This window comes from Mustelus asterias, chromosome 6 (assembly GCF_964213995.1).
Source record: "Mustelus asterias chromosome 6, sMusAst1.hap1.1, whole genome shotgun sequence".
Lineage (NCBI taxonomy): Eukaryota > Metazoa > Chordata > Chondrichthyes > Carcharhiniformes > Triakidae > Mustelus > Mustelus asterias.
Genome location: NC_135806.1, coordinates 2778754 through 2799857, shown reverse-complemented (window position 1 = coordinate 2799857; position 21104 = coordinate 2778754). Strand labels below are relative to the sequence as shown.

The window sequence follows — 21104 nt, the reverse complement described above, 5'->3', positions numbered from 1 at the left end:
TGGTGAAACATCTTGAGATGTTTTAGAAGACTAAAGTGGACACCGAGCTCTTTTAGAGGATCTTAGGGCTGTTCTTTGACTGGTAAATAAAAGCCCTTCAGGTTAATGAGGAGGAGATTGGATAGAATGAAGCTGAGGGAGGGAGTGAAGGAAATCAAGAGATGCTCAAGAATGTAGAGTTAGAGGAGGACAGAGGTCTTGGAATTGTATGGCTGGAGGTTACAGATGGGGCTGAAGCCTCGGGGGAATCTTAATAACAAGAGTGAGAATTTTTGCAAGGTGTTTCCAGAACAGGAACCAACACAAGTCGGTGAGTACAACATCGTAACAAACAATGAGACTGCAGTGGAAAATAACTCGCACCTAGTGTCCCCAGAACCAACCTACCTGAAAAACTCGTATTTGTACAATAACAGGGATAAGTTGCATATTTAAATCTGCCAGCCAACCTGTAAATATTTAAGGATAACTAAGGAAAGCTAGCTTGGACTTGGGGGAAAATCATGCTCAACTAACGAGGCGGAAACAGCGAAAGGCGAGAAGGGCACCACTATTGATGTGGTGTATATAGATTTTCAAAAAGCATTTGATGCACTGTCAAACAACAAAATTCCAGCTCATGAATAAAAGGGAAAGTAGATACTTGGATGAGGAATTGGCTGAGTGTCAGGAAAGAGTAGTGATAAATGGTTGTTTTTCAGATTGGAGGAAGGTTTGCAATCCCGAGAGTTCAGTGTCAGAATCCTTGTTTTTCCTGATGTATATTAATGACCTAGATGTGGTATTCGGGACATGATTCCAAAATTTGCAGATGATGTGAAGATTGGAAACATTGCCAATTGTGATGAGGGTAGTCTTGAACTTCAAAAAAGGACAAAGACATATCGGTGGATTGGGCAAACAAATGGCAGATGAAGTTCAACCCAGAGGGTGATTGGAGTCTGAAAATAAACTGGTCAGAGGGTGATGGAGGCAGGTTCTATTGAGGCTATCAGAAGGGAATTGGAATTGCTAGGACAGAGTCTCCAAGCTTGTCCACAGCTGGGATTTTCTGATCCTGCTGCAGTGAACGGCGATTTGGCGGAGTTCCAAATTCTCCATTCTCACTGGCAACGGCAGCAGAGCTGCTATCCAAAAAGAATATACAAGGTTACAGTGATAAGACGGGGTGTGGGTCTAGGTAGAATGGTCTTTCAGAAAGCCAGTGCAAATGGACAGAATGGTCTTCTGCACTGTAAAGATTCTGTGATTGTAAAATATTGAATACTAAATTGCAAATATAAACTTGCGAGGCTATATAGTAACTGGAGATGTCAAACATAGCTGAACATTTACTTGTAGCAATTGTGTTGATTTAAAGAGTAAAGTAGTTTAGTTAATTAGTTTATGCAAAACTGTACCTTTGAAGTTAACCACCCTCTTGGTATTTGTGGTTATCTTCAATTAACCAAAGTACTTTGCAATTTAGAAGCAAATTCCATTTTATGAACTATCGATTTGTGTGACAGAAACAGTCCAGTTGTTGTGTATACAAACTAGTAAAAAGGACAGAGATTTGTCAAATATTTTTTAATGTGTAAAAATTAAACAAAAGAAATTCAGATCTCACAATACCCGGTTAGACTTTTTACCCTCATCATTCAACTCAGAATTTGTCCAGAATAACTTGTTGGGAGCGAGCGGATAACAGCACAGTGAGGGCAACAGAGCATCGAGGACCAACACTGTTACCATAAGTAGAGATTTAAGCATAGAGTATACAGAAGAAGAATGACAGAAGGAAAGCAGATGAATTGGTCAAATCGAACAGAAAGAGAAATAATGTGGGATAATAAAGATTGGATTGAGAAGAAAATATTTTAAATTGAAAATTTAAGAAAATCCAGTTGCTGCCTGCAGGAATGAAAATCCACAGATTAAACTATCCCCTTTCGGTGTTTGAAAGATTGATTGGCATCACAAAAACAAATCCTTAGACTGTTAAGTACCAGCCCTAACTTTGTGGCACATTTAACGGGAAGTCAAAGATGCGCCATTGTTTTCATCCAGTAACAGGTGACAAGTCATAACTCACTCTCCCTCAAAGCTGCTGACAATTTAATCAATAATAGTTCAATTAATAATAATAAGTTCCATTAAACTCAATGTTTTGGCAGAAAAATCTGGGCCAATATATTTTTATTATGTTAAGATTTGTCATATACCATAATCTTACATTGAGAAGGGAGATATTTTTCCACATAAGTACACCTCAGTAAAATAGCACTTTAATTGTGCAGTTTATAATGGATTTTTACACAACATTCACCTTGCCGTTTAATGATCCTTCCCCAGTGATGGCTACATTCCTCCTTGGAGATATAACTTCCTTCAGGCGTCACAGAGAACGATCTCCCACACCGATTGCAAACCTGGATCAATGCTTAAATGAAATTTAAAAATTACAACTTTAATCTTTTGCACAAAGCCTTGCTCAGATAAGATATTTACTTGCACAGTACCAAAGATATCTCAAAAAAAATGGCAGTGTTGCAAAACCACACAAACTCAAATCTTAACCATTCGAGAATGGAAAGCATTAAAACAGAAACCATTTGAGACAGGACACAGGCTACAGGGCAGTGCAGATCAAACATAGTGGGCAGTGAAGTAACAATAACTTCCCATCTGATGCCGGTGTTCCTGTCTGCCCAATCATGGATTTAATTGGGAATACCTCTCATTGGTTTCAATCCCAGTCAGGAATGTTGATCCCAAAACTCCATTTGATTTAAAACTTCATCCATGGATTGCAGGTTAATACGAATAGACTTTGAGGGTTAACAGAATTGTCTCTTGCACAGAACACAGCAACCCCAATGAGGACACAGAAAATAGGTCAACATCTAAATCAACCCAAACTCACGTAACTGGATCATTTTTCTCTTTTCAGATATTGATTGGTGACAGGTCCTTTCATAATTACGTATTTTAGATGATTACAATTTGCATTGGCAATTCTATATTTCATAGATAGACACAACAGCACAGAAATGGCCAGTTGGCCCAAGTCCATACTGGCTCTTTATACAGCAATTCAGTCAGTCCCTTTCTCCACTGTCCCTGGAGCCTGAAAGTTTATTTCCTTTCGAAACAATTTAATTGTCTCAGCTCTTTGATGTTGGAATCATTCTGATATTCTGTCATATAAAGTTGATCCTTTGTTTATACAATATTTAAACAGATCCTCCTTTATTAATCATCAAGTACAGAATAGAGATTAACTGCCAACCTGATGAAAGGGGTTTAAATAATAAAAAGAATCCAGAATGATTGCATGGCAAGTTTATAATCAGGGTACTTTTATTGAAAAGTTCAATGACTGAGCCAGTTATCTTAATGCTTCAGAATCATTTCCAGCTTTCAGCGATTCATTATTATGCTGTTAGAGTGAAAACAAAAATACTTGGCATGTGTTGTCTGTGTTCTGAAGATACAGGTTTGGTGTTTGGTACAGCCTTAGCCAGCAGCTAGAAGACAGATATACCCCCACTCCATCTCAAAACTCGTTATAATCCATCCTCAAATTTCTGTACATCACTCCGTAATCATGCAACTATCAGGGTGTCATTCCAATCGGGTTTCCCCGAGTGCTCTGGTTTCCTCTCACAGTCCAAAGATGCACAGGTTAGGTGGGTTGGCCATGCTAAACTCCCCCATAGTGTCAGGGGATTAGCAAGGGTAAATTCATGGGGTTATGGGGATTTGGCCTGGGTAGGATTGTGATTGGTGCAGTCTCGATGGACTGAATGGCCTCCTTCTGCACTGTAGGGATTCTATAATACCAACATAAACACCACTACTCAAAACTGCTGATCCTACAGTGTTGTGACAATACTGTGCCCATGAGAAATGTATTTTCCATGTTTCAGCAATCAGTTCCATTAACTGGTGCCCCCGTGTCTGTACGCAGCAGCCCCAACTGATACCACAGAAACAAAATTCTTCCTAATTCCTGTAATGTTTCTTTTAATCTGGGTTAATGCAGTTTGGTTATTTTAGTGTTTTCCCCTGAGATTTTTCAGAGTGGGGTTTGATTGGGCAGCGCAGTGGTTAACACTGCTGCCTCACAGCACCAGGGGCCTGGGTTTAATTCCAGCTTTGGGTGACTATGTGGATTTTGCATGTTTTCCCAATGTGTGTGGGTTTCCTCCAGGTATTCCGGTTTCTTTCCAGTCCAAAGATGCGCGGGTTAGGTTGATTGGCCATGCTAAATTGCCCCTTAGTGGCAGGTGGATTACCAGGGCAAATGTACAGGGATAGAGCCTGGCTGGGATTGTTGTTGGTGCAAGCTTGATGGGCTGAATGGCCTCCTCCTGCACTGTACGAATTCTATGATTGACAGGATAAATCTTGTGACTGGGCTTACACAGAGAAATCAAGAGAGTTGTTGCTTAGGATCTTTAGAGGTAGTTTTCTGTGTCTTTTTCTCCCTCTAGATTTGGAGACTGGCATCTGCTAGGAAGCTAGTCACTTTCTCTGGAGGTTGCAGTATAGGAGTCAGAAGGCAGATGTATTTCTGTATCTGTCCAGAGAAGTTAAAAGGTTGGAACCATAGCACCCATGTGAGCATCTATTTTTGTGTTGATGCTGAAGGATGTCAGTCTGTGGGGTTGTTTACATTGGATAGTTAATTATAGCTCGTAATAAGTATTTGCAATTGGTAAAAGACATGCTGATTTTGTTATATTTTAACTGTGTTGTTAAATAAAATGTGTTTTAATAAAGCTTCCTTTGTGGGTCAATCTGGAGTGAAACACCTTATGTTCACACTAACGCCAAAATGAAACATTGGAGTGTAGGTTAACTTCACAAAATACCCTGGAGCTTCCAGTCTGGTCCCGAACAGTGCAGGGACTGAGATTCCTGCCATCACTTCACTGACAAAGATGCAAATTGTCTTTAATTACAATCAGCCAAAATTCTGTTTCTTATTACTGCAGATGTTTAAAGGGGGTATCTAAAATTTCCAAAAACTTAAACGACAATAGGACTGGAAGGAAAGTAGATCATACCACCAAGGTCTGACCAACTCTTACTGAAGGATTCTCAATATTACTGTTGCAGCTTTATTAAGAAAGTTGCTAGAACCAAAATGGTTCCTTGCAGAGACATCAATGTCTACCATCTTTTCACACATCGGGCACGAGTAGATATCCTTGGAAATGAGATATATTAACATAGAGGCCCAGAGTTCCAGCTTCAGGTGCTGTCTGCTTTCTTTGTTCAAACTGCACCCAGTTAGGAAGTGTGATTTGTTTAAAAAACAACTCAATTTCTTCAATGCTATTTTCAGATCACAAAACCTGCCCTGAATCAGTACAAATCAGGCAGCATTTTAGGATGGATTTTTTTTTAAATGGCATTAGAAATGTTTCACATCGAGTGGCAGCTTGATTACTAACCCAGAAATCAGCTCAAACAATTTTAAATTCAGTCTCAATCCTGTGATTAGACATTTCATTTTCAGTGACTAATTACAGAGCACCATTCACTAGTTTCATTGGGGTACAGTCAGTTGCTCAGCAAATTAAAAAAAATTTAGAAGGTTTTAAAAGTGTGCTAGTCGGTGTCCTTGTGTCTTGAAGTATAATGTTTTTTAAAAAGATGGACCACAAATCAGTACAACTAATGGAAAGGTATCACAGTGATTAATTTATCTGGGAGATCAGCAAGGTTTCTAGCAGAATGACATTTAGACTCAATCCCTACAGTGCAGGAGGCGGCTACTTAGTCCATCGGGTCTGCACTAAATCTTCAATTGTAAAAACAATTATCATTTCATTTAATGCAAGTTTTGAAATTCCTCGTGTAGGTGTGTAAAATCTCGGGCAGCGAAGTTTGAAGCAGATTCTCTATTCTGAATATTGTTTGGATGACATTAGGAAAAGACTTGCATGATCTTATGCTTTGAAATTGGATTGAAAATGTTTTGCACTCACATTCAGACAAGAACAGAAGTGAAAGGAGCCTGACTCAATGAAATGCATTTCAATAGGAATTGACTGTGGACAGCACGGTGGTACAGTGGTAAGCACTGCTGCTTCAGCGCCAGGGATCCGGGTTCAATACCCGGCTTGGGTCACTGTCTGTCTCTGCTGAGTTTGCATATTCTTCCCATGTCTGCGTGGGTTTCCTTCGGGTGCTCTGGTTTCCTCCCACAGTCCAAAGATGTGCGGGTCAGGTATATTGGCCATGATAAAATTGCCCCTTAATGTTAGGGGGATTAGTGGGGTAAATATGTGGGGTTATGGGCATAGGGCCTGGGTAGGATTATGGTCGGTGCAGGCTCGATGGGCCAAATGGCCTCTTTCTGCACTGTAGGGATTTTATGACCAAAACATGTGCAATGATTAATGATTTAGTTTATGTGCCAATACCACCATCTAGTGGACAATGGGTTTAGGTACATGGTTATTCGACAGACAGCAATCCAAGCTCAGATATAATGAATTTAGTGCAATTAAATACTAAACAGCAGACCTGAGGCAATCAGAAAATGAAAATTGCACAGCATTCTGCATTTAGATAGCACCATTAACAAAGAATTTGAGGTTCTTCAGTTATCAGACCAAAGTTAGTGCTGAGATGGAGGAGGTGGGCCACCCTGGTTTAAATTAGCTGGATTTGAGGTGAAACAGGGGTAGAGAAGGAGACGGGGTTAGGAAGGGGAGACCGGAGTGAGGCGGTTAGACAGCTGAACAATCACCTGTGGTGCAGCAAGAGCAAGTGATGCCCAAGAGGTTTGAATTGAGCAAAGGGAGATATCTTGGAGGTGTGGGATTGGATCGAGGATTACAGAGATAGAGGAGAACATGGAGGGATTTAAACACAAGAGGAGGAGAAATTTAAATTGGAGAATCTGGAGCCAACGTTGGGTAGCACTGGGCGTGCAGGACTTGGGGCAAGTTAGGGTACGGGCAGCAGAGCTTTGGACAAGCTGAGGTTTAAGCAGATGGAGAGAATCAGAAACCGGTCTGGACAATGCAGGAATAATCCAATCTGGAGGGGCACGGACAGAAAAGAATACTTGGAAATAGCTCACTGTGACTCAGCTTTATTTATCTAGGCAACAATGTCAAGTATGGACGATGGTGTCAGCAGCAATTGAGATAGGGGCAGAAGGCAGAAGCTTGATAGATCTGACTCATGAATAATTATTGCAGAGTTTGAATAAGCTATTTCTACTCGAGCTGAGCTACTATTTATTATGCACATATTATGACTCATACAAGGTGAGATTGAGTTCACTAGTTTGGTCTTCACTGCAGACAAGGAGAACGAGAGGGAGATCTCATTGAAGCATAGAGAATTCTGACAGGGTTGGACAGATTGGACGCAGGAATGTTGTTTCATCCAGCTGGGATGTCCAAAACAAGGAGTCAGTGTCTCCGGATACGGGTTGGGCCATTTCGAACCGAGATGAGGAGAAATTTCTTCACTTAGAGGGTGATGAACCTGTGGAATTCTCTATCACAGAAAGCTGCGGAGGCCAAGTCACGGAATATATTTAAGAAGGAAATGGATAGATTACTAGCCTCTGAAGACATCAAGGGTTATAGGGAGAGCGCAGGAGTGTGGTACTGGATAGACGATCAGCCATGACCAAAATGAAGGGTAGAGCAGACTTGAAGGGCCAAATGGCCTCCTCCTGCTCCTAATTTCTATGTTTCCATAAGAATGCATATTGGCACGATTAACACTTGCAGGAAGTATGGCATTGTGTAGATTTTTCTTTAACCAAACACTTGCAGTTAAGCATAATAAATTGCAAGGAGTTTACACTCACAGTCAGCAATGTATTTCTTTGTTTCACCGTTGGAGAGAATAGCGGCTCCTGGTCTGTCAGGGTTATGACGAGGATATCCATTCTCCTTCAACTGTTCCTCAGTTAAAACATAGTCCTTCAGCACTCTGTAAAGTGCAGCACCTGTGAAGTTTTAAATATTATACTCCTGTCAGTCAGAAGTCCAGTGCAAATATTAGAGGGGAGATTTTTTTTCACCTGCTGTCAAACTGGAAAACAAGTGCCATTTTTAAAAAATTAACCAATTATGGTTAGTCTGGAACCTGTCCAATAATAAATTACTCCCAGGTTAGGGATCGAACAGCTGGAGAGAGTAATTACCCTATAGACTGATGATTCTTAAACTTGTTCGATTGAAGGACCTCCCTACCCAAAATTCTACGATCAGATATGGAAGTGTTGACTATGGAGTATTAGCTTTTTCAAATAGCTATCCAATTGCACCGAGTTCCTCCACACACTCCCCCTTCATGGGCAAGATGGCCAGCCCATTCTGTGCTGCAGATGTCACCACCACCTGTCTCATACAATTCTCTGTGCACCCCAGAAATGTCTGTACGTACCTCTAGGGCTGCCAACAACTGCCATGCAAATGCATCCAGAATTCAAATTTCCGGTTATTTTATTCCAGTTCATAACTTAAATCAAACCATTAAATCATGGGGTGGCACAGTGGTTAGCACTGCTGCCTCAACACCAGGGACCCAGGTTCAATTCCGGTCTTGGGTGACTGCCTGTGTGGAGTTTGCATGTTGTTCTTGTGTCTGCGTGGGTTTCCTCCGGGTGCTCCAGTTTCCTCCCACACTCCAAAGATGTGCATGTTAGTTTGATTGGCAATGCTTAATTGCCCCTTGGTTCAGGATGATTAATGGTATGACGGGGATAGAGCCTGGGTAGGATGGTTACCGACGCAGACTCGAGGGGCTGAATGGCCTCGTTCTGCCCTGTAGGGATTCTATGACTCTATAGTTCGACAGAAAAAGTTTAAGTTTCTTTAGTGTCACGAAGGGGCATAAATTAACACTGCAACAAAGACAATAATCTCTCCCTCAATGTCAACAAAATGAAGGAGATGGTCATCGACTTCAGGAAGCGTAGAGGAGAACATGCCCCTGTCTACATCAACAGGGATGAAGTAGAAATGGTCGAGAGCTTCACATTTTTAGGTGTCCAGATCACTAACAACCTGTCCTGGTCCCCCCATGCCAACACTAGTTAAGAAATCCCACCAACGCCTCTATTTTCTCAGAAGACTGAGGAAATTTGGCACGTCAGCTATGACTCTCACCGACTTTTACAGATGGACCATAGAAAGCATTCTTCCTGGTTGTATCACAGCTTGGTCTGGGGCTCCTGCTCTTCTCAACACTGCAAGAAACTACAAAAGGTCGTGAATGTGGCCCAATCCATCACGCAAACCAGCCTCCCATCCATTGACTCTGTCTACACTTCCCGCTGCCTCAGGAAAAGCAGCCAGCATAATTAAGGACCCCATGCACACCAGACATTCTCTCTTCCACCTTCTTCCGTCAGGAAAAAGATACAAAAAAAAAAGCCTGAGGTCACATACCAACTGACTCAAGTCTTCCCTGCTGCCATCAGACTTTTGAATGGACCAACCTCACATTAAGTTGATCTACACCCTTGCCATGACTGTAACACTACATTCTGCACTCTCTCCTTTCCTTCTCTATGAACAGTATGCTTTGTCTGTATAGTGGGCAAAAAACAATACTTTTCACTGTATACTAATACATGTGACTATAATAAATCAAATCAAGTTACTGCAAAAATACCCTCGCCGTCACCACCGGCGCCTAATCAACTTTGAACTGAGTGGCTTGCTATTTCAGAGGGCAGTTAAGAGTTTTAAAAGTTTATTTTAGTCACAAGTAGGCTTACATTAACACTGCAATGACGTTACTTTGAAAATCCCCTAGTCAGGTACACGGAGGGAGAATTTAGCATGGCCAATGCACTTAACCAGTCTGAAAGGCATAGTGTGGGAAGAAACCGGAGCACCCGGAGGAAACCCACACAGACACGGGGAGAACGTGCAGACACTGCATAGACAGTGACCCAAGCTGGGAATCGAACCCAGGTCACTGGCACTGTGAGGCAGCAGTGCTAACACACTGTGCCACCCTCTAAATAAAAGAGGCAACAGTGCAGCCAGAAATAATTACCTGACAACAGCCATCTCTGGGGGCTACTCGAACGTTGAAGACTTTGACAATTAGCTTTGAGACACCTACAAGGCACAAATTCATTGCAGGCTACAGCTCCCGTAATTCTCCAATAAACTCACTTAACATTACAGGCATCACAAACTGAATTCTTTCTTGGTCTCAGGAAAGATTATTGATTCCTGATTGAATGATCTGCTAATATATTACTCAAGAAAACTGCAGAAAGTTGGCATCTTTACCAGTTACAACATACTGATAACAATTCAGCTGAGTTTCTTTGTATGTTTCTGTTCCAAAGGAAGGATGTGCTGGCCTTAGAAAGGGTCCAGTGGAGGTTCACAAGAATGATCCCTGGAATGAGGAACGGTCGAGGACTCTGGGCCTGTACGCATTGGAATCTTATTGAAACTTACAGGATACTGCGAGGCCTGGATAGAGTGGACGTGGAGAGGATGTTTCCACTAGTAGGAAAAACTAGAACCATAGGGTACAACCTCAGGCTAAAGGGACGATCCTTTAAAACAGAGATGGAGGAGGAATTTCTTCAGCCAGAGAGTGGTGAATCTATGGAACTCTTTGCCGCAGAAGGCGGTGGAGGCCGGGTCATTGAGTGTCTTTAAGACAGAGATAGATAGGTTCTTGATTAATAAGGGGATCAGGGGTTATGGGGAAACGCAGGAGAATGGGGGATGAGAAAAATATCAGCCATGATTGGATGGCAGAGCAGACTCGATGGGCCGAGTGGCCTAATTCTGCTCCTATGTCTTATGGTCAATCGAGACTCCACCCATACCTCTTCATTTTACCCTATCAACATATCCTGCTATTCGTTTCTTCATCACGTTTATCAAACTTCCCCTTAAATGTATCTGTACTATTCACCTCAACACTCCCCGTGGCGGCAAGTTCCACATTCTCACCATTCTAGATGAAGAAAGTTCTCCTGAATTCTCTAATGAGAATATCAGTGACTATTCTGGTCTTTAAATCCTCTAGTTCTAGTCTCCTCCACAAGTGGAAATATCTTCTCTATATATACCCCATCAAACCCCTGCACACTAACAGGTCAACCTTCAGCCTCCAGAGAACGAAGTCCCAACCTGTTTAATCTTTTCCAAAGGTCTCGGTTCTGGTGTTGAGACAATGCTCTGTTTGGTAAGCACAGCAACATCAGAAGCATGTCATTACACTGCACCTAGGACTATTCCTTCACTTCTCAGTACATAACTAACTATATACTCTTCGGACCAGTGCAAAAAATAACACATCCAACAACAAAATAGAAACAGAAATCGTTAATTTGAAACATTGACTTGATTTCTCTCCCCTCAGATGCTGGAAGATCTGAGAATTTCCTGAGAAGTGCAGTAACCGTTACATCCTTTTATCAGATATCAGGACATGGATCAGAGTGAGAAAGAATAAAAGGATTTAAAAAGCGATAAAGAAGCAAAACACATCAATTTAACATTTCACTCCAAGAGAAAAAATTGCATCAAGAAATTGTAATGAACTCACCTTCCAGGGTTGTTCCCGAGGAAGACCTTCTCCTTTTAGCAGAGGAGTGACCTCGAAACCAAAATGAATGCAGTTAGTTACAGCTCTGCAAGTTGCCAGCTGCTGTTTTATACTCACCGAGTAAACGTAATGGATGAAAATAACAGATGCCTTAAAAACTCAACGGAGCAGTCTCTTACCAGGAAAATGGAGCTAATTGCAATAATATGCATTCTGTGGTCATCAAATCACCAAAAATGTCAGCTTTCAAATCAAATTCAAGAAATGAAATTGAGGAATATTCAAGGAGTTTTGTACAACATATTGGATCCATCATCCAAAATGTAGAAAATGGGAGGAGTTGGCCATTCAGCCCCTCGAGCCTGCTCCACCAATCAAAATGATCATGGTTGATCCTATTTCTCAATGCCATATTCCCACTCTCTCTTCATACCCCTTTGGCACCTGGTGGGTGGGATTCTCTGGCCTCTCCCAGCATGTTTCTTGTATTGACTCCAACCCACGCCCACTTTGGGAAACTTGTGGCAGGTGTTGGCAGGACTTGAAGTCCCCATTGGCATGGACAACCAGGATGTTCTGGCCTTAGTATCTAGAAATCTATTTCCTTCTTAAATATATTCAGTGACTTGGCTTCCAGAGCCTGCTGTGGTAGAGAATTCCACAGGTTCACCACCCTCTGACACTCCAAAAAAAGACCCATTTATTGCTACCATTTCCTTTAGCTAACCAATTCTCAATCCATGCCAATATATTACCCCCAATCCCATGTGCTTTAATTTTTCAGACTAACCTCTAAGGTGGGACTTATCAAAGGTTTTCTGAAAATCCAAATACACCACATCCACTTGCTCTCCCTTATTTATTCTACTAGTTATGTCCTCAACATCTCCCAAGTAGGTTTGTCAAACATGATTTCCCTTTCATAAATCCATATTTGACTTTGTCTAATCCCATTGATATTTTCTAAGTGTCCTGTTATCACATCCTTTATAATAGACGCTAGCCTTTTCCCTACGATTAATGTTAACTAACCCGTCTGTAATTCTCCGTTTTCTCTCCCACTCCCTCCAATCTACCGAGATGGTTCCAGAATCTACAGAATTTTGGGAGATGACAACCAATGCAAGCATCATTTCCAAGGCCACCTCCATTAGTACCCTGGGATGTAGGTGAATTGTCTTTGTCCCATTAATTTCTCCTGCACTATTTTTTACTGATACCAATTTCCTTCAATTCCTCCATCTCACTAGACCTTTACTTTCCTAGCATTTCTGGGAAGTTATTCGTGTCTTCCTCTGTGACAATAAAACTAAAGTTGTTTAGTAGTTGGAGTACAGGAAAGAGAGGAATCTGGTGAACTGGTGCGACGACAATAATCTCTCCCTCAATGTCAACAAAATGAAGGAGATTGTCATCGACTTCAGGAAGTGTAGTGGAGGACATGCCCCTGTCTGCATCAATGGGGATGAAGTAGAAATGGTCGAGAGCTTCAAGTTTTTAGGTGTCCAGATCACCAACCTGTCCTGGTTCCTCCATGCTGACGCTATAGTTAAGAAAGCTCACCAACATCTCTACTTCCCAGAAGACTAAGAAAATTTGGCATGTCTGCTACAACTCTCACCAACCTTCACAGATGTACCATAGAAAGCATTCTTTCTGGTTATATCACATCTTGCTATGGCTCCTGCTCTGTCCAAGATCACAAGGAACTACAAAGGATTGTGAACAAAGCTCAGTGCATCATGCAAACCAGCCTCCCATCCATTGACTCTGTCTGCACTTCCCATTGCCTCAGAATAGCAGCCAGCATAATTAAGGACCCCACGCACCCTGGACATATTGGGAAAAAGATACAAAAATCTGGGGACATGTACCAAATGACTCAAGAACAGCTTCTCCACTGCTGTCACCAGACTTTTGAATGGACCTACCTCGCATTAAGTTGATCTTTCTCTTCACCCTAGCTATGACTAACACCATATTCTGCATTCTCTCCTTTCCTTCTCTATGTACGGTATGCTTTGTCTGTTTAGTGCGCAAGAAACAATACTTTTCACTGTATACTAATGCATGTGACAATAATGAACCAAATTAATTGCTCTGCCATTTCTTTGTTCTCTATTATAATTCTCCCATTTTGGACTATAAGGGACCTACATTTGTCTCCACTAATCCTTTTCTTTTTACATTCTTATAAAAAGCTTTACAGTCAGCTTTTATGTTCCTTGAAAGTTTACTCTCGTACTCTATTTTCCCGATCGATCCCTTGGTCCTCCTTTGCTGAATTCTAAACCACTCCTAATCCTCGAGCTTGTTACCTAATACAATTCCTCTTTGGATCCAATACTATCCTTAAATTTATTTTGTTAGCCATGGCTGGGTCACTTTTCCTGCTTTGTTTTTGTGCAAGAAATATATAACTGTTGCAATGCATGCATTTGTTCTTTAAATATTAGCCATTACTCTTCCACTGTCACCATCATGTCTTTTAATGAAGTTCCTCAATCTATCATAGCTAACTCACCCCTCATACCTTTGTAGTTTCTATTGTTTAGATTTAGGACCCTACTGGACTACTTCTCTTTTTATCCAATTAGAGAATTGTTTCATGTTATGATCACTCTTCCCAAAGGACCCCACACAAGATTATTAATTAAACCCCTCTCATTACACAACAACAAATCTAGGAAAGCCAGTTCCCTTGTTGGTTTCTTGACGGGCTGGTCTAGGAAATACTGACCAACATTTCAATAGAAAACTGACTCACGTTCATGACTCCACATAGATAATGAACATTTTTATTTTTCAATTTATTTGAAAATTTATACACGCAAGGCTGATTTTTTTTAAAGTTTGCTATGAAGGCATACCGTCTGAAGCTGTTGGTTCCTCCGTTAGATTCCGTAGGATCTTTAGTGCCTGTACAGCTACATTCAGATACATGAATCTGCCCGTGCTACGTTCAAAAATAACCTTTTCTTCAGACAAAGCCTAAAACAGAGTAAGAAAAAGAAACTCCACTATTTTTCATAACAATTCCCCCTTTTGCGCAGCACCTCAACTGGTAGCTTAGCTATTGGGATTGAGGTTGTCCCAGGGTTGCTGCTCCCCAGTTAGCCAGCATTGATTGTTTTTTATTGAAGGTCAGGGTGCCCCAATTTCAGGATTCCCAATGTTGCTGCCTTTTTCCAACCCTGCCCCTCCAGCATGTTGGTGGGGGTCACGCCTCCATTTTTTGTTGCACATTGTGGCTTCATACTCGATTTTTTTGCCCTTAGCCAGCACTCTGCAATAAAAGAGAAAATTCCACCCATGGCCATCATTGGCATTGTAATTCCAGATTTTTACTGAAGCCGCATCGGGATTCAAACCCAGGTCCCCAGAGCATAACCCTGAGTCTCTGGATTACTAGTTCAGTGACAATACCTCAGTTCCATTGCCTCTCGATAAGTTGCCAAGCATGACAGCAAGATCATACAGCCTTAGTGTATGGTCTGAGGAAGGTAAAGTTAAGCTATTCAGAGACAGGGTTGACACCTGATGGAAGTTAAGTGCTGACTTTGGTGGTCCACGAATGAGATGGTCTTCACTATTGCAGCTTGTATTAAGGGAATGGCCGCAAACAAAATACTGTACAGCTGGCATTAAACAGGGAACATTTGTTGAACTCGGATTCACACCGAGGGAGCCTCTTGTGCTAATTCCAAGGAACCTACCTGTCTTTATGATTCAAATCTCTGCACTAACCTTTTTGATTGCTTCTTGCCGAGATGAACAGGTCTTCAAAAACTCTTCGATGAAGAAGCCGAGATATTGCTTCCGCACGTTGTTAGAGACTTTCGATCCTCGCTTTGAATTAGTTCTCTGCAAAAAGGAGAAAGTTTAACTATTGTTTCATACAGTAAGTAGTCTTACAACACCAGGTTAAAGTCCAACAGGTTTATTTGGTAGCACGAGCTTTCGGAGCACTGCCCCTTCATCAGGTGAGTAGAGAGTTGGGTTCACAAACAGGGCATATATAGACAGACGCAACTGCAAGATAATGGTTGGAATGCGAGTCTTAACAGGTAATCAAGTCTTTAAGGTGCATATAATGTGAGTGGAGAGAGGGTTAAGCACAGGTTAAAGAGGTCAACTCCACATCGTTGTTGCACACAGAAAGGGACAAACATTTGAGTATTTCTTCAAATTAAAGAAAATGCATGTAATCATGCACATACCTGTGGAGCAGGAACAGAACTGGCCGATCCCAGTGGTGAAACAGTGTGTGTCATTTTCGATGTACTGCTCGAGACAGTCCTTTCTTTGGATGGCACTTTGCAGCTGGAGAACACACCGAGACTTTTCTTGAAAGAACTCCCAGAAGCTAGGGGCAATCCCACAGTTAATGGTGAGTAATAAAAATATTCCAGCCATTGTCATGCTTCATCACCCTCCTCCCCCCATTAACAGTGTAACACAGGAAATGCCACAGGTCCAAGTCCTTGTATGTGATACACTAGCTCATTTCAACCGCTACCTTCTGTGGTAAACTTTCTGGAGCTGGGAAAGATAATAGGAAAGTGGCTCCAACTTGCTAATCACCATGCCGTAACTCTAGAAATTTGTGTATTTTCCCCACTACAGTCAACTAGATGACGAACCCATCCTGAAGAGGGCCACTGATGAAGAATGGTCATCTGAGACATGTTCTACAACATCACTGAAGCATACATTCTGGAAGATTCAGAAAGTGGGAGGTAGGGAAATGGGGAGTAAAAACTGCAAGCTATATAATTATTTCAACTCTAGAAGAAAAGTTTACCCTTTGTGGGGAGGGATGGAGATGGAGGAGCATAAAGCTCCAAATGCTATTTTGTGTTGGGATGCAAGGATAATCCAACCACAGTTCACCATGCATTCTATTTTTATTGAGAAGTCTTTGGAGCTTTGATTCTCTCTTTAAACTGAGCCAAGAAAACACAAGGAGTGTAATTATAACTTTAGGTAATATCTAATTAGTCACCCTGTAGAGACCCTACCGAATTCTCCAGATGGCAATGTAACAGGCATCCAACTCAATATCACCTCAAATTAAAATGATTCCACTTCATCTGAATGGGCCATATCGCAAAGGCATTGACATTGATTTAAATTGGCCAAACTATCCCAGTATGTATTGCTTTAACATTTTGAGCAGGAGAACAAACGTGGGGAAATTATTATTATTTTTTTTAAAAAGCTAGTTTGTCCCAAGACCAAAATGAGCTGAAGATGGGAATCAGGCACCGAGGTGAACTACCCTGCGAGATGATACAGGCAGTCAAAAATCAAAATGCTTGCGGAACAGAGATGAAGATTCAAAATGTGTCAAAGACTTCAGGACATGCCCGGATGTTGGCCAAACAGTTGTGGAATGGACTATTTTTCCCTCTTAAAGGCGTGGTTAAGAGCCAAGCAGCCATGGAGTTATAGCTGATTATTCCAGACCTGGAACCAAGCTGTGATGTTCCTTTGGAAGCTGAAACACTCAGGGTCAGCTAGAATCAAAAGGCAGCACAGGAAGGCCAGCGAGCTGATCATCCAGGGCCTGGTAACCACATTGTACTGTTTGAATAACAGGAGAACAGTATTGGTGTTTATATGTCAATGTGAATAAAACTCATTTAAAAACCACTCTGGCCTCAATTGGAGTGGAGATATTGTAGCTGGACGAACAATTCTGTCGTGACAAAATATCAGCGGGAAATCCACCAACACTATCCAACAAAGAGATCCCATTGAACTATTTATTGCAGACAACCTGTGAACTCAGTGATGACAGGGACGTACAACATTGCCTGTCATTAATGCCATATGAGCCATAAATGCTGGTCAGCCAGCAATGCCCAGGTCCCATGAACAAATAAAAAAAAATAGACTTCACTTAAATAAATAGGAATACCTGCCGAAACATATCACAGAAGAATTAGAATTTCCTGCCAGTTGAAAATTAACCGCAGAGTCAGTGAGTAATATAAAACTAAAATACAGCAATTCCGGCCTCAGGTCACTGCCTGTGTGGAGTCTTCATGGGTTTCCTCCGGGTGCTCCAATTTCCTCCCACATTCCAAAGATACGCGGGTTAGGTGGATTGGCCAATGCAAAATTGCCCCTTAGTGTCAGGGGGACAGGCTGGGGTAAATATGTGGGGTTACCGGGATAGGACCTGGGTGGGATTGTTGCCGGTGCAGGCTCAATGGTCCGAAGGTCTCTTTCTGCACTGTAGGGATGAGAAATCAAAAACAAAATGCTGAAAATACTCAGGTCAGGCAGCATCTGTGGAGAAGAAAAAAAGTTAACGTTTCAGGTCAACGACCTTCCAGCAGAACCTTTCACTAACTCTAGCGTTTTTCTTGGTTGAACGCATGCCAAGGACGGCAAGAACAACTTTTGGTGATAACAAATTAGTCACTAATTACAGGGCAATGCAAGGTCATGGCCTGAAAATTAATTCTTCCTCCCTCCACCGATGCTGCCAGTCCTGCTGGGCATTTCCAGCATTTTCTGTTTTTATTACAAAGATATTCAATATCAATTATCCAACAGAAATGCAATTTAAAAAGAGCAATCTGACCTTCTTGTTGAATCCAGAAGTCAAATCCCAGAGCATTACCTGCTTTTGCACCACTGACTGGTTGTAGCTTCGATCCTTGTACAGTCAGCCTCTTGTGCCGAGGACAATCAGAGACTGTAGCTTTATAAGCCTGAGCACTTTTCACATTTGCGATTAACTGCACAGCCTGTTGTTGGACCAGTTTAATCCGACTGAGAGATGGTTGCTTTGATTGCGTCAAGGCACGAGGAATGATTATCCTGTTACAACTGGACCTTCCCTTTTGAAACAAACCAAAAGAATACTTTTAGTAAACTTATCAGACACAACATCACTATAAATTACAAACACAAATTTAAACAAGATTATTCATCAATTGAAACAAAGGATTTGGCCCCAGAATGGAACTTGCTCATGTTAAGTCTTAATTTTGCTTCACAGTTGTCCATCTAGGGATATTGTTAAAATCAATAACTGAAAAAACTCCTCAACAGGTTAAATAAAATAGCTTTCAAACTGATCCAGTGCAACTCACTTGTAGCAAAATGTTTGCTGGGGTGAGGTGGGCCAGAAGAAATGTGGAATGAGGAAGGACCATTTTAATCTCCCTGGCCCAATGCTTACACTAAACACTTCTAGTTCACGGAGCTCTACACCAAACCACCTACTGAAGTAACAATGAGAAAATTCCTCATTCGCCAATTACAACCATTCCAGATGTTCCCTTCCTTGGTGTGGTATTTCAATACTGTCAGTAACCCCGTTCATATCATTATTGCTCCTGTGCAATATCTTCATTATGGGCTCGGAATAAAGGTTGCTATTTTAATGATGACCCAAGATCACCAAACCAAGTGGCAAAGCTTCCAGTTTGTTTCAGACTATTTAAAGGGGAGACAAATATACTCAAGATTCTTCAAAAACCTGAATAATTAGCTGGTTATAATAAACTGTCCAATGTGGGAAGAGGTAAGTCAGTAAATGCTGCATCTGACTTAGCAACACTGATACTGTGGGCCCAAAATGGAAACAATTCTATTTCTCGACAACAAGAACCCTGGCCTTGAGCGTACAATTCACATGTACACATGTACAATGATTCACCAGCATGCACAGAAATCCAACTAAGTTATAGTAATAAGTGGCTTTCCACACTCTGGCAATGACTGCAATGCAATTGCTTGAGCAATGTCAATAGATTAGAATCATGGAATCTCTACAGTGCAGAAGGGGTCATTTGGTCCAACAGGTTTGCCCCAACGGTCTGACAGAGTGTCTTACCCAGGCCCTCTCCCCTGCCCTATCTGTGTAACCCCACACATTTACCATGGCTAACCCATGCAACTTACACACTCTGGAACACCAAGGGGCAATTTAGCATGGCCAATCCAGGAGTGTGGGAAGAAACTGGAGAACCCAGAGGAAACCCACGCAGACACTGGGCGAATGTGTAGACTCTGCACAGACAGTCACCCAAGTCCGGAATTGAACCCATATCCCTGGAGCTGTGAGGTAGCTGTGCTGACCACAGTTTTGCAGTCTTCCAGCATAGGAAGATATTGAGAAATGTAAAATTAACAGAATGAAAAATCAAGCAGGTGCAATAATGGCCAGTCTGTTCAGCTAATTTACCATGAATAAAGTGAAGGCAGATTTACCACATTGCGACCAATTAGCAGAGTTTAATACTTGGAAAGATATTAAGAAGTGTTACAAACTTTCCACTGCTTCTACCAAAGCTGTGCAGGTTAAGTGAATTGGCCATGCTAAATTGCCCCTCAATGTCCCAAAATGTGTAGATTAGGGAAATTAGTGAGGTAAGTGTATGGGATTAAGGGGATAGAGCCTCGATAAAATAATCTTAGTGTCGGTGCAGACTTGATGGGATGAATGGTCTCCTTCTGTACTGTAGGATTCTATGATTCTACCAGTTTTTTGTGTTTGGCAAAAAGTAGCATAACTACACTGAATTTTTTACCTTAAATTTTGCCACATGCGCAATCCTCTTCTTTTGTCTTGCAGTGGTGTTTTTGGGATTCCCAAACTCTTGATCATCGTCAGAGGTTTTTGTGACAGTACTCTAGATAAGATGTATACAATGTGGAACAGACAATAGTGAACTGGATGTTCAATGTGATCGCATTATCTACACTCTGCCAAATGAAGTGATCACGTGGCAGTAATGTATTAAATTGCACTTGTGCAATTCAGAATATCTCAGTAGAGAACCAGGCCTTAACCCTTCAGATTAACACCGCTGCTCAAAATAAATAAATAAAATGCTGGGGATATTCACCATAACTGCCTTAAATGCAGGCCCAGCAAGAATCATTCAACATAGTTTCAAGGACTGATTTGACTTAAATCATGGACATGAGTAACTCGGGCATGTTTCAGTGTGTTTTATATTTGTGTCACATTCATTGATCCAAAATGTTATCTCTTCCCAAATTCCCAAACACAAATTCCCATGTAGGGTTTGCAATGCAGTGAACAGAAGGGGTAAATATATCATCTCAAATCATTAGCCAGATTACTGAAAGAAAGTAGCACAAGCTTCCCCTACAGGCTCAAGCTGAAATCTCTGCGGACCTCCATAGGGAGAGAAACTACAATCAGCATCTCTAGTTATAGGAAGAAAGTTAGCTTTCCCTTCCTCGCTACCGTGCACTGATCCATCTTCCCCTGCTGGATGCCTCTGCATATGTTGGGGGAGGAGAGAATATAATTGAGTTTGGACAACTTTCAAAAAGCTTCCCAACATTTATCAACTTAAGTTTACACTTGGGAAGTGTGTCTCGGGAAACCTAGTATGTTTAGAACTAGAGGGAGGAAAGCAAACAGAAAATAAAAGCTATTCCGCACTGAGCATTCACACAAAAAACACAAGGTCAGAATTCCATATAAACGAAACAGCTTATAGTTTCAATTCAGGGGAATTCATGAATATTTCAATCTAGCCTTAAATCGGTCTTCA

General features: G+C 41.5%; 1 protein-coding gene across 1 annotated transcript in view; it reads right to left on the bottom strand.

The window, feature by feature from the left end:
• The window catches only part of LOC144495234 (RNA exonuclease 1 homolog), a 32318-nt gene extending 16491 nt beyond the window's left edge, over positions 1-15827 (bottom strand). The window contains exons 1-8 of the mRNA XM_078215302.1: positions 15774-15827; positions 15301-15417; positions 14424-14544; positions 11554-11604; positions 10033-10097; positions 9348-9366; positions 7829-7969; positions 2309-2422 (exon numbers count right to left, since the gene is read on the bottom strand). Of these exons, the coding sequence (XP_078071428.1) occupies positions 2309-2422; positions 7829-7969; positions 9348-9366; positions 10033-10097; positions 11554-11604; positions 14424-14544; positions 15301-15417; positions 15774-15827 (682 nt within the window). The remainder of the gene's footprint in view (positions 1-2308; positions 2423-7828; positions 7970-9347; positions 9367-10032; positions 10098-11553; positions 11605-14423; positions 14545-15300; positions 15418-15773) is intronic.
• Positions 15828-21104: the final 5277 nt, after the last annotated feature.